The sequence below is a fragment of the Mycteria americana genome, chromosome 3, assembly GCF_035582795.1.
Source record: "Mycteria americana isolate JAX WOST 10 ecotype Jacksonville Zoo and Gardens chromosome 3, USCA_MyAme_1.0, whole genome shotgun sequence".
In the NCBI taxonomy this organism is placed as follows: Eukaryota; Metazoa; Chordata; class Aves; order Ciconiiformes; family Ciconiidae; genus Mycteria; species Mycteria americana.
Genome location: NC_134367.1, coordinates 78,922,445 through 78,934,729, shown reverse-complemented (window position 1 = coordinate 78,934,729; position 12,285 = coordinate 78,922,445). Strand labels below are relative to the sequence as shown.

The 12,285-nt window shown below is 37.6% G+C and overlaps 1 protein-coding gene across 2 annotated transcripts in view; it reads left to right on the top strand.

Annotated features, from left to right (window-relative positions):
• PDE10A (phosphodiesterase 10A) overlaps positions 1–12,043 on the top strand; it is a 195,208-nt gene extending 183,165 nt beyond the window's left edge. For both annotated transcript variants that reach the window (XM_075499111.1, XM_075499112.1), the window contains exons 21-22: positions 3,160–3,248; positions 8,852–12,043. In XM_075499111.1, coding sequence (XP_075355226.1) covers positions 3,160–3,248; positions 8,852–8,969 — 207 coding nt within the window. In that variant the 3' untranslated portion in view covers positions 8,970–12,043. The remainder of the gene's footprint in view (positions 1–3,159; positions 3,249–8,851) is intronic.
• Positions 12,044–12,285: the final 242 nt, after the last annotated feature.

The window sequence follows — 12,285 nt, the reverse complement described above, 5'->3', positions numbered from 1 at the left end:
ATGCTTTAATTGTCAGTAGGTAGCACTCGCAAAGCATTTAATGAACTCTGAAATTAACAACAATATTTAAGATAAATTAGAAATGACAAAATATCACAAAATCACTGTAGATTAATTATTTGGTAAGCAAGACTATGGAAATGTTTATATTCTGATGCTTTACTCCATATGCTCCATCATATTTTAGCATAAAAACTATTACCTTTATTACAGTAATGAATTAGCCATTAATTTACTAAATTTGTGTGTTTAGTATAAGCCTGAAAAGAGAAGAAACTTTTTTCTGCATTTGGTTTATTTTTCCACACACTATATTAGTTATCTTTGAATATCTTGAAAAGTACACAGTATTATAGCATGTAGTCATCTTGGCATTTGTGAAAGAATTGTTAATGGGGTGAAAGCACAGATCTAAGAAATAAGCTATTTTTTTTCTCTTTAAAACGCAGTAAGTATTGCTCCAGGTACTGTCTTCATCAGGTTCTTTTTTACTTTGTGCTCTGTTTCATGCTTCTTAATAGTATAACAGTAAAATATTAAGCAAAATAGGACGTTAAAAACCAACTTCAGTAGTATAGTTGTAGCTGCTGTATCTTACAACAACATTACAGCAAAATGTGAGATTTAGGACATATATAATTCTATGAAAGTAACCATTCCTATATTTATGTAGAGACTGAAGAATTTAATAAAGCATTGTCCATTTCCTTGGGCTCTAACAAAAAGCATTAATGAGTATTTTAATGTGGATTTTAATTAAAGCATTAATACCTTATTTAAATGCCAATGATGTTTAGGAAATGAGGATTAGTATAAACACGTAATCTCTGAAAAAACCTACTTCTGCCTCAAGTACTCATCTTTGATGAGAATAGCTTGCACTTAGCTCTTCCTCTCACTTGGGTGGCTGGATCAGTTGGTCTCTGTTGTGCTTTACACCCTTTGCAGCACAACTCATGTAAGGTCTCTGAGTTTGGTGTCTTTGTACTGTGGAGCCTGCACTGCAGATTTGTTCCTGACTCAGCAAGGATCCCAGCACCCTCTTTTCTGCCCCTCCTTTTGGAACCTGTGAAGAAAATAGAAACACCAAAACTATGCAGTGACCTGAAAGCCCTTTTGATAAACAAACAAGTCAAGCCATCCTGAGTAATGAAGGGAGAGAGAAGGAACAGTTCACGTGCTTCAGCCATTCAAAGCTTATCCCAGAAATACAGTTTTCAGGTTGAAAATAAAAGGTTTATCATCATTATCATCATTAAAGTTACAGCTCTTAAAGCTAGCAGTATGTTTAGGATGCACAATTTGAAGAGACAGGAACAATTTATTTCAGAAACAAAAGATATTCTCTAGTTCCTCCTTCTTATGCATCTTAGGATATACGTATACTGTCTTTCCTGCAGTGAATTCAATAGATTGCTCATATCTGGGTGAACCCTAGGCTTTCTGTCTAGCCACAGCAACGTAAAAATCAGTCTGGAATAATTTATTCAGATAACCTAAACCTTTTACAAAAGGGATTTGTATGAGTTTGCTCTGGTCAGAAATGGAAGCTTTTGCAAACGAATATTTTTAGTTAGCTTGGCTTTATTCAAAACCTAAATCCATTGAGCATTTTAGGGGTTTTATTCCTTGATTGATGTGCATTTTAACTTAAAAGCTTTCAGGACCTTAAAGGACACATTTTATTTTAAATACCGGGGTTCCAAAGAGAAGGTTGTTTGGAATATATTGCAGATGAACTTAGTTTGGTTGAAATCTTTTATGTTTTGCAATGGCAACACACTTCTCATTGAGTCAGAAAGTCTACAGTGTGACTGTACCTAAGGTCCCATTTTAATTTTTGATAGCTATGGAGTAATCTGCTATTTTCCAGTGAAATAAAATACTCCCCCTTAAAAACAAACAAACATGAAAGAAAAACACAAGAAAGAACACGTAGGAAGAAAACAATGCACTATGCAAAATAGCAAACTTTTTGTCGATGAGCAGACATCACAGCTGTGTGCAGTCTTGCCTTCTCACCAGCTGCAGTTTCTTTCTATCAGTTACATCATGATTACTTCAACTCAGACCATTGGGTTCTCAGGTCAGAAAATGTATCTTTTTTTTTTTTTTTAAGGATGGACTTGGTTACATAGCAGTATGGGAGGAATCTCTGTATTGATGGAGGTGAGGGCAAGAGTTGCTCCTCAATTACTGAGTAAGGGCCAATGTATAGACTGTTAAAAAGAGACTTATTATCAAATGCTTTCGTCACAGAACAATACATGGTATTTCACTAAAAGGCGTTTAAAAACACTGCCCAAAGAAAGGGACTGCTGTAGTGCATAGTGCACTACTGTAACTGTCATGAGAGTCTGGGATAAATGAGTGATGTTATAATGGATCTGAATTTAACCTGTCATCCTTGCTAATATATAAGTGACATTTTCTAAAAATTCCCTTGTGTCATGACAGTTCAGCTGTGACATGGTAGCTGTCATAGGCCCCTAAGCCTGTATGAATCAGATATCATTAAAAAGGTACTCATTTGATGTTCTCTAAATAGATTTATATGATAATGATAAAAATATATCACTGAACTGCATACATGAAAAGAAATTGCAAACCAATTATTGATCACAGTGCACACCTTTTAGAAGCTTTCCAAAGGTGCAAAGCCCCTGGCATCTCAAGTAAATTACGCTGTGGAATACATACTCTGTAGGACATCAGAACAATGCAGAATCTGACCAAATTTTGGCAATGTTGCACAACTTTCCTTTTTAAAAAAAAATTTTCTTCACAAGAATAATGTTTGCAGAAGTGGCTCTGCCATCTGCACCTACTTCCTGCCACTACTGACACCAAAAAGCCAGACAGATCCTAAGCAAATCAATTGAATCAATTGAATAACAAAAGGTCCTGTAGAAAATCCTATCTTAAGCAGCTGTATTAGTCATAAAAGAGAGGCATGTAAGCAACTTGTAATTGCCAGAGACTTCACTGTTAGTACTTCATTTTAAAGCATTTGGATATTAAGAGGAGATGCAGCACTAAGAAGTGCTAACATAAGTAGCAGTTAAGTAAGTAGTCAACAGCTTTGAGCTAGCTGGCTGTTAACTTTCAGTGTTGTAGTTTGGCAACATTTAACTGTTCTTTCATTGTTGTTTTTCATAGATTGGGTTCTACAATGCTGTAGCCATCCCATGTTACACCACACTGGCACAGATCTTTCCTCCAACTGGGCCACTACTCCGAGCATGCAGGTGAGTAAATGTGCAAGTTTTTGCATAGCATGTAGCTTGGTCAAAGAAAAAGCAAACACACTTTGCAAGTTTGTCTGGAAATACAGGCTTTGAATTTTAGAATTTGCATGCAGATAAACAAGGATACACATCTTGCATTAATCTATGCAGAAACCCAGAGGCAATAACTACTGGCTGGGACTATCCAATGTAGATCTACAGGCACAGCTGATTAAAATGTGTTTGACACCAAAAGCATTTAGAGAGAAACAGGTTCAGTGCTTATGTATCCCTGTCTAGGCTGGCTCAGTGCAATTTCCCTCTCAGTCCTTTTTACTTCAGCATGGTTCTCACAACTAAGATTGGCTAAGATTAAAAAAATGTGGGTTTGGCATGTGGTTTTATTTCATGTCAGAACATGTTTATTAAAAGGCAGAAAAAGAAAGATCCCCAGAATATTCAGTAATTAGGAGCATAAGGGTAGTACCACTGGGATGTGGGAGAAGCAAATGTAACTTTGCCCTATCAATCAGTTGGGATGTAGATTGAGATCTTCTGGAGGAGAGTCAAGGGTCCTTAACCAATTGGCTGCTTCTACCCTGGAATGATGGAGGATCTTTTTGTAGGTAGTTCTGTCCAATAATTATATCCTGGACCTTAGCAATCTTTCCTGACAAAACTTCTGTTGAAACCAGTATGCGTCATGAAAATGTTCCAGTTTCAGGTTAATCAGTATTCTCTAAGGAAAACCAGTTGGTTCATAAAATGCCAGCAATCTTTAGTCACATCCAGGGAAAAGAGGCCTGTTTTGCTATGCGCGTACTAGCGCCTCTCTCATAATCTTTTTTTCCTCTTGTGGTCCTTAAATTCTAGCTTGCATTGAACTTTTTCTTTGTCCTGTATGGCAGATCTACCTACTCTGTCACTTTCCTGATCTTGTGGGCTAAATGATCTTCGTGAAGTAACAGAAGGGTGCCCGCTGTATACAAAATGCCGTGAAATTTAATGTAGTGGTTAGCAAAATAATTTCATTCGCACCCAAACACTATTTCATATAGCTATGAGAACAATACGTAGGTCTGTACCAGTGGGAAAGAGGACTATCTTATTAAAACAGTGAGTATCTAGGGGCCATCATTAATAGTCAGCTGCCTCTAAGGCCCTGCTGCTGGGCATGGCTGTGCAACGCTTAGATGGATATGGAGGGAATATTAAGTAGGATTAGAGACTATACCTCTGTAGTTATTACATTAATGGGGCTACAGCTGGAATCCTGTTCAGTGTCTGTGCTTTAATAAGAGTAGATAAAGACACTAGCAAATAAGATTAAGAAAGAGCTTAAAGAATGTTTTGAGATCTTAGTAGTGAGAGACTAAAAAATCTGATTAATGTATTTACTTTATCAAAATCTGTAACTGTCTCCATAGTATGTTTTCTGATTAGACAAAGCTCATTAATTTAGCAGGTAGAGACTACTTGAAGCCCAAAGGTTCAACCAAGGAATATGGTGAATGTCTTTTTTAGCATTTGGAATAATGTCAGTTGAAGATCTTAAAGCAAGGCTAGCTATACTTTTTAAAAGAGAGAGGTAAAAGGGATACAGGTCTGAGGCACAGTTACTGTGATGAAATTGCCAAGGCCTGTCTTTTCCAGGCAGTCAAGCTAGGTGATCCTTATAGTCGTGTCTTTCATCCTTAGAAGCTATGAAAGTAACAATGTCTGGTAAATAGTAGGCAGTGATTTGTTATCCTAAACTGAATAATGTGGAATATTCCTAAGTGCGTATTTTAGTGGTTCCATCAGTTACAATATAGCATTAAACTCTTCTCTAGTTTCAAAATGCTGTAGAGTATGTTACTATCATAATGGTATCAAAGTCCAAATCCTGTTTTGGAATTCAGAGTTACAGTACAGGGTAGGTATGTGTACTGCCTGAGCTGTGTTGACCTAATACATACGTGTTGATAGTTTGATTATAGATAATTGAATAGTGTGTACTCTGATAAATAAAGAGGAATTGCTTTCAGTGTGAAATCAGAGAACATGAAGTAAACTACAGAACTGCTTGTAATCCTTTCAGTCTTTACAAGGTCGTGAGTCATCCAGCTGCTTTACTGAGAGGTAGTCTGAGATCTTGGAAGTTTTCTAACTTCTTTCTCTTTGTAATCCTTGCTTGAAGGCATGTTGCTTCAGCTGTATTGATGGCTGAAAGCTAAATGGTTGGTTATTCGATCCATGTAAATGGAACACAGATTGTGCTTTGCGTAACCATATTCTCAGTCAGAAGGAGTTTTATACTGTTTACATGGACTAAACAGCATCAAATATAACACCCGCCATTAGAAATGCAGTAATGTTTATCATGAGCATTTCCATTTACCTGTTTCTACTCAAGCTAACAAATATTGTCAAACTGCTTTATATATCTGAAACTTTTTATTTCTTTTGTGTTACTTATTTGTCAAATTCTGGGTGTACTTTTACTCTCCAAATCAGCATCTATATGCTTTTAACATGCAAATGTCTTGCAGAGTCTATATGATTAATAAAGTATCCTCAGCACTGTATGTTCAGGAAAGTTACTAGCACAATCAAATGGGAGGTCTTAAAAATGGGTTTGTATTTACTGTAGAACCATTTGCATAAGCCTTCCAGTACCTTTGGTAAGAAGTTAGCATTGTTATTCCACTTAATGGGAACTGAGGCTTAGAGAGGCTAGGTTGAGTGCTTAAGACTGCACAGCATCTTTTTCAGGAGCAGGGTCCTGGGAAGATGCATATCTTTTGATTTCTAGCCACATGGATATCCAAATGAGGCTTATTTGCAAAAGTGGCTTGTAATACTTGAAGGTCCATCTTTCAGTACTCAGCTGAGGAGATTTAAAGTTGAATTGTAGAGTATCAAGCACCCACATATATATGTGTTCTAGATGAAAGGTTCTCCATGTTTCTGAAGATCAAGCATGAACATCTTTTCAAGAGTGGGTTTCTCTGCAAAAGGTGTGATGTCTGCAGTAAAAACAATCAGATTCCTGGCAGAGATTATATGAACTTTTCTGTTCTAGAAATTATGTTTGTTGTTTGGAATTCCAATTATAGTTATAATACTGATACTTCTGAAAGCTACACTGGCACAATCTCCAGACTGGGCACAGCTCTGTACAGACACAGCTCCCCACCCTGCTCTTCTGCATTCCTTAATTTAGATTGTACTGACGCAGAACTGGGGCATAGATGTGTGGATGGGGTTTAAGATCTCCGTAAGACTAAAGAGCTTCCTGCAAATCCACACCCTGGCATAAAGTCTTCTGAGGAGCAGTTTGATAGTTTTATCTTGGCCTTGAAATTACCCTCTGCTGTCTGTTTGAGGAGGAAGCATTGAGAGTTCAGACTTGGAGGCGCAGAATAGGAAATCAAGAACACAGATCTAACTTCAACTCCCCAGTTACTAAAATGTATGTTATTGCAGGGTTTAGGTTACTCCAGAGTGTTTCAAATAGCTGATTTTGCACTATGCTTTTTTCCTTTACTTTTGACGGGTAACTGTTATTCAGTGTGATGAGAGGAATACAGCCTCATTCCTGTTTGGTGTTGCCTCAGCTGCTGACTGAACCGATTTTGATATCACCCTTTCACCAGGAGTGCTTGTTCTTGGAACGCAGTGTTTAAGCTGCCGTGTCCTTGAGTTGTTTAGAACACAGACACCAGCTGCAAATAATAGCAGCAGAAGCAGCCAAGGCAGCATGTCAGCATCAAGGTTTTCATTTTGAGAGCCTATTTATTCCAGACACTTAGGAGCCAGGGCTTCATTGGAAGCACAAAGGTAAATGAATTGTATTATCTGCATCTTTAAAAAAACAAAAAAAAAAGTCAGTCACAGCTTTCCCTGAGGTAAGGTAGCAGCTAAGAATCTAGAAGGTTTTCTTGTCCGGTAATTTATTCCACATTTTTAAATACTCTCTTGTCATTGTGTGTAGATCAAAACTACCAGCCACCTGTGTTACAGTGTTCAGAATAAGTCCTATGTGTGTTTTGTAGCTCACGTACTCGGGCCTACCAAAGTGGCAAATCTATGATAGTATATTTATCTTGAGGATGAGGTTAAGTGATTAACTTTTTTCCTTTATTTCAGACCAAATAATTTTAAACAATTTTCCATGTGCTTTCAGGTCTCCCAATTCTTGCTGAAATTGATATAATTTAAAAATATTTTGGCTGCAATTCTCCTCATTACTTTCCTAGTTTCAGGAAAGGGACCTAGAAATAGTGATGGTTCAGTTTTTCTGATCCTTAGTGCCTGATTCTATTAGCTGAGGTTCAGCACCATATTAACGCTGGCTTCATGACTTCCAGTTGGCCTGGAGCACTGGCAGAGCAGGTTTCCATCTGCCTGCAGAAAATAGTGTAGGTGTTCCCCTAGAGGGCACCAGCTTTCTTCGGTAGGCTCCATCAGATCCTGCCTTCCCCCGTCCCCAGAAAATGCAACATTTTCTCTTCTTACCTGTTTGCTGTGCTTTCAGCTCATTGTTTGCTGTTTTATCAACTGTTTCGGCAAAGCTGTGACATAAAAATCAGAAGAGTTCTGCCACATAAATTCCGATAATATGACACATAGCATATGTAAGACCTTAGTGCTTTTACCATCCTGTTTGTTTACTGAAGACATCTAAGAACTGTTGTTTTAGTAAGTAGGTATCTGATCGTATGAACTTGAAACAGTTGAGCTTGCTCTCTTTCTCTGTGTCTTTGAAGACTGAATGCTAGATTTGGCCATAGGTTGCAAGTATGGTCCGCTGTTGGGTATCATCAGTGTAGACTTCCAAGTCACTGGAGTGGTACTGGTATACAGCGAGTAAGATTAGGGGTCTGTGCTCCCTTCAGATCATTAGAACATTACCAGCTTAATTTCTCATCATTTTATGGCTTGTGAACCAACACATGGACTTGGGGGCTGGCCAGGCTGTGAGACACTAAAAAAACCTTCTGTCTGGAGGAGAGGGTACTCTCTAAATGCAGTAGATTGATAGTACGATCACCACATTAGTAATTGAAAGTTGATACTACGATGTTGGCATGCAACATTTTATACACTGTCAGGCAGCCCATGTGCAGGAGTTTCAGAAGGCTTAATGTGCTTTTGTGGTTTCCAGTGAAGAAATTTCCTGGCAAAAGTCCTGATCTCTGTGGTGGTTTTGAAAAGGGCCAAAGTATGCTGTGGTAAAATCCCTGAAGGCTGAAGTGACGAAGGCTGCTTGTCTCCTGACTGCTGTTTCAGAGTCTCTGCAGGCATGTCTCTGCTGGGTCACAGCTGGGTTTTCTCTGCAGCCATGAGGGCTAGAAATTTGTAATGGAAGCAGGTGCTAGCCTCTAGCTCCAGGGCTCCTTCTGGGGAAGGTATGCTGTAGGCTTATAGGTAGTCAACATGTATACGAGCCATACAGAATTACAAAATGGGATAACTGAAGGTAAAGGATGAAATAATGTAAAGATGATAAAGATGATGACATACAGGTACCTATATACGGCATAAAGCTACATCTCGAAGTATAGTACAGCAGACAGTATTGTTAGGAAGAAATCCTAGTAAACAGTGCTTTACCTCTTTCACTTTTTTTGCATCTCCAGGGACAATCTCAACCAATGGGAGAAAGTAACAAGAGGCGAGGAAGCGTCTATATGGATTCCCTCCCAGTCCCTTGCTCCTGGGACCTCAGATTCACTTCCTGTGAAGATTGATGACTGAACAGCAGCAACAAATTTCTTTAACCTGAAAGGCATCCCTTCTTGTTTTGGGGGTTGTTTTCTGTTTTGTTTCATTTTTATTTGAAAAAAAAAAAGGAAAAAGAAAAGCTACAAAATGCTAACTAAGAAGCAGATCTGCCTAGGAAGGTAACACCCATGGAGTTACCTCAGCTAAATGACTCTGGCAGCCAATCTCCTGACCTACACCAGTGACAAAACGTGAACAGAGGGAAAATGACAACCCAGATGTTTTGGAATCAGCTATCAAAAGAGAACTTACAACTTGTGAATATAAAAGACTGGCCTTATCTCATGGGCTACCTTGCTGAGGCCTTAATTTAAAACTGATGGGGGGAAAAAAAAATCTTAGGGGGTACTTCTAAGTTGTATCTTTCTAGTAAGGGTTTCAATGGTACTTTTATTATACCGTACTGTGGCTGGCTTTAACACCAGTGTCACTTGGGAGTTCTTGGCTATAAATAGAACAATATACCCATTGCTGTTGTGAATGTTTATGTGTGATCTACTTGTAATCAGTTTGAACTCCAGCAGAATCCTTGGAGACTATAATTCATGCTTAGGTTACAGTGAATTCTCTTGCTGCAAACTAAAGGAAAACCAACATTCAGGTTAAAGGTTTAAAGTACTTCATTAAGCATCATGATGCAAATTGTCTGTCACTCACAAGGCAAACGTTGAAAGAACTAGTGATGGTGCTTTGTTCTTCAGAATGATTTATAAACCTAGACAACTCCTCCCTTAAAACACTGGAAGTACTGGATATTTACCTTCAATATGAGAGAGAGTTTCAGGTTGGAGTTTTTGTATCCATAGTGACAGAAGTATCAGATTAAAATTTAAATGTGACAGCAAAGATTTCCTTGCCTAGCTCACAATTAAGTAAAGTCATCATTTTTATTTCTACCTGCTGAGTTGTATTTTAAAAGGTATTCGAGACATACCTGAAGTATGCTATCTGCTAGGAACAAAAGCCTTGTCAGAAAAGTCAAGTCTGATAAGAGGGATTGTGGTACCATCACAATAAATCAAAGATGTTTTTGTATTGACTAGCTTTTGTGTTGCACAGTAACACTGCATGTCTTCTACTGCTTTCTTCCCCCATCCCACAATGGGTGAAATTAGGAAACTTCTCCATTTGTCTGTTTGCTTTTTTCCCCTAGTTCAGCAAAATTTCCAGGCTTAGAACTGCCTTTCTCAATGAAAGAATAGCTGACTGAAGAAAAGTACTCTAAAATATTGTGTTTACAGTTCTGTGCTGGCTTAGGCTTCAGCCTTACAAACTTATGCACAGACTTTAAGACCTTACATTTAATGCCACTCTTTTAAATTTAGTGCAATTGTACAGAGTGTGTTTCAACAACACTTAATTTGCCTTCATCTTTCTCTTAAAAATAATGAGAAAAAAATCTTCATATTGATCCACACCGTAGGTGAAAACACGGTCTTTTCATACCTTTCACATACAGCCTATACTGCATTATATGCTTTTTCACTGATAATACAGTCTTGTAGTGGTTCCGTGATAACATGGCCATTTGTGTAACTGCAACAAATAATAGTAGTGACTTAAAAACAGAAGACAGGTTCTCTTTTTCCATCTCATGTCTGTTGACCTGTATTGCTCTAATAAGCATCCCATCTTACAGGTTTCATGTAAATGACTTGGACTCTTGAGTTTTGCCTTCTGTTATGGTCGAGCACATACCAGTATCTGTACATGTGTACAGTATGTGATACATAATCGCATAATGTATAAATGCACCTAAGCCTTTGCAGTACATAGATATCCCAGAGGTTGAGAATTCAATATGAAGTTATCTTATTTGTATGATACAGGTTACCTAGCAGCAACCCCATAATTCTTTTCAGTTTGCTTTGCCAATTCTAAGTGCAGAAATTCATTGTTAACCACAGCAAACTATTTTGGAATTAAAAAAATGGCAGGAAACAATTACACCAAAGTAGAATGAATACTATCTCATGTTGTGTCCTCTGCTTTACTCCCTAGCAGTTCTGTTTTAACTAAGTCTTGTAGGTGCAACCTTTCATCCGCTAAATACTTGAGACACGATCCACAGTTCCTAATATTTACATGAAAATTATCCAAATCTATGGTGACTGCAAAAATAATCTCTGAAATTCAGATACCCCAACAACTGGATGGAATATTTTTCCTTCATGGGTTAAGTGTATTTGCTGTTATTCTCCCTCTTTGAATGCTGATCTTACAAGTGTTGCAAAAATATTCCTTATCACACTGTGTCTGTGTTATGGAAAGCCTTTAATTCATCTTTTACTCACTGACAGTAAAGATAACTTCACTAGTTCTGTTACTTACCATTCAAAATATTTGGCAGTGTCAGTATCGCACAATATTTTATGTTTTGAAGTTTATAAGTACTGATACAGAACATGTTTCCCTAACAAATTTGTCAAATTGGCAATAAGTTGTTCTGTTAATGTCTCAAGTCAATCAGGTATTGTTTCTAATACAGAACTATCCAAACCGCATAAAATACATGTTTGCTATAGCATAATGTCCATTAGAGTTAAAAATTTTGGCTCCAGTGGTTGTGGTTTGGTTTGTTTTCCTCGTGTGTAAAAGAAGAAAGGTCATGACAAAATGTTGCTCTTTGTTAGCACCTAGACCAACAAAAATAGCCACAATGGGCTGTATCTTCTAAGCAAATTTAGTCTGTCTTAGCATTTACAGAGTGCAGATTCAGATGTGTAAATTTTTTGTAGAAACAAACTTATATCCGCACTTCCAAAGTCAAAACCACCAAAAATTAAAACTTTGAAGCTGCATTTGAATTTCATGGCTCAAGAACATGTTGAGATTTAAGTGTTCAAAATTCTGAACTTGAACTCACAAGACATCTAGATCTGTAAGACATCTGGCTCATTAAGTTAAACTGCCAAAAGCCATTCTTCCTTGCATTTTTATCCTGCTAAAACTGATCTTGCCCAAGATCAATAAGAATGTATAACAAACCTAACAAATCTCTCCTTTCCGAGAAGTGTTAGACTTTATACTCCCAGAACTGCATTATTTTTGTTAATAATTCCAATTGCTTTTCCCTTCTAAGCCCGGTGAAGGTAAAAGGACTGTTTGAAGCCATATCTGAATATTTCTAATGTATTAGGAAGTGGTGCCTGAAAAGTATGCACTAAGCGAGAAAAATAGTTGACATAGCATGATACTCATCTGAAATGTTGCATATTTTATTACAGCACTGACAGAAACTCCACTGTTATAATTAATCTATGAATTTTGTACAGTAGTACAACCTTCT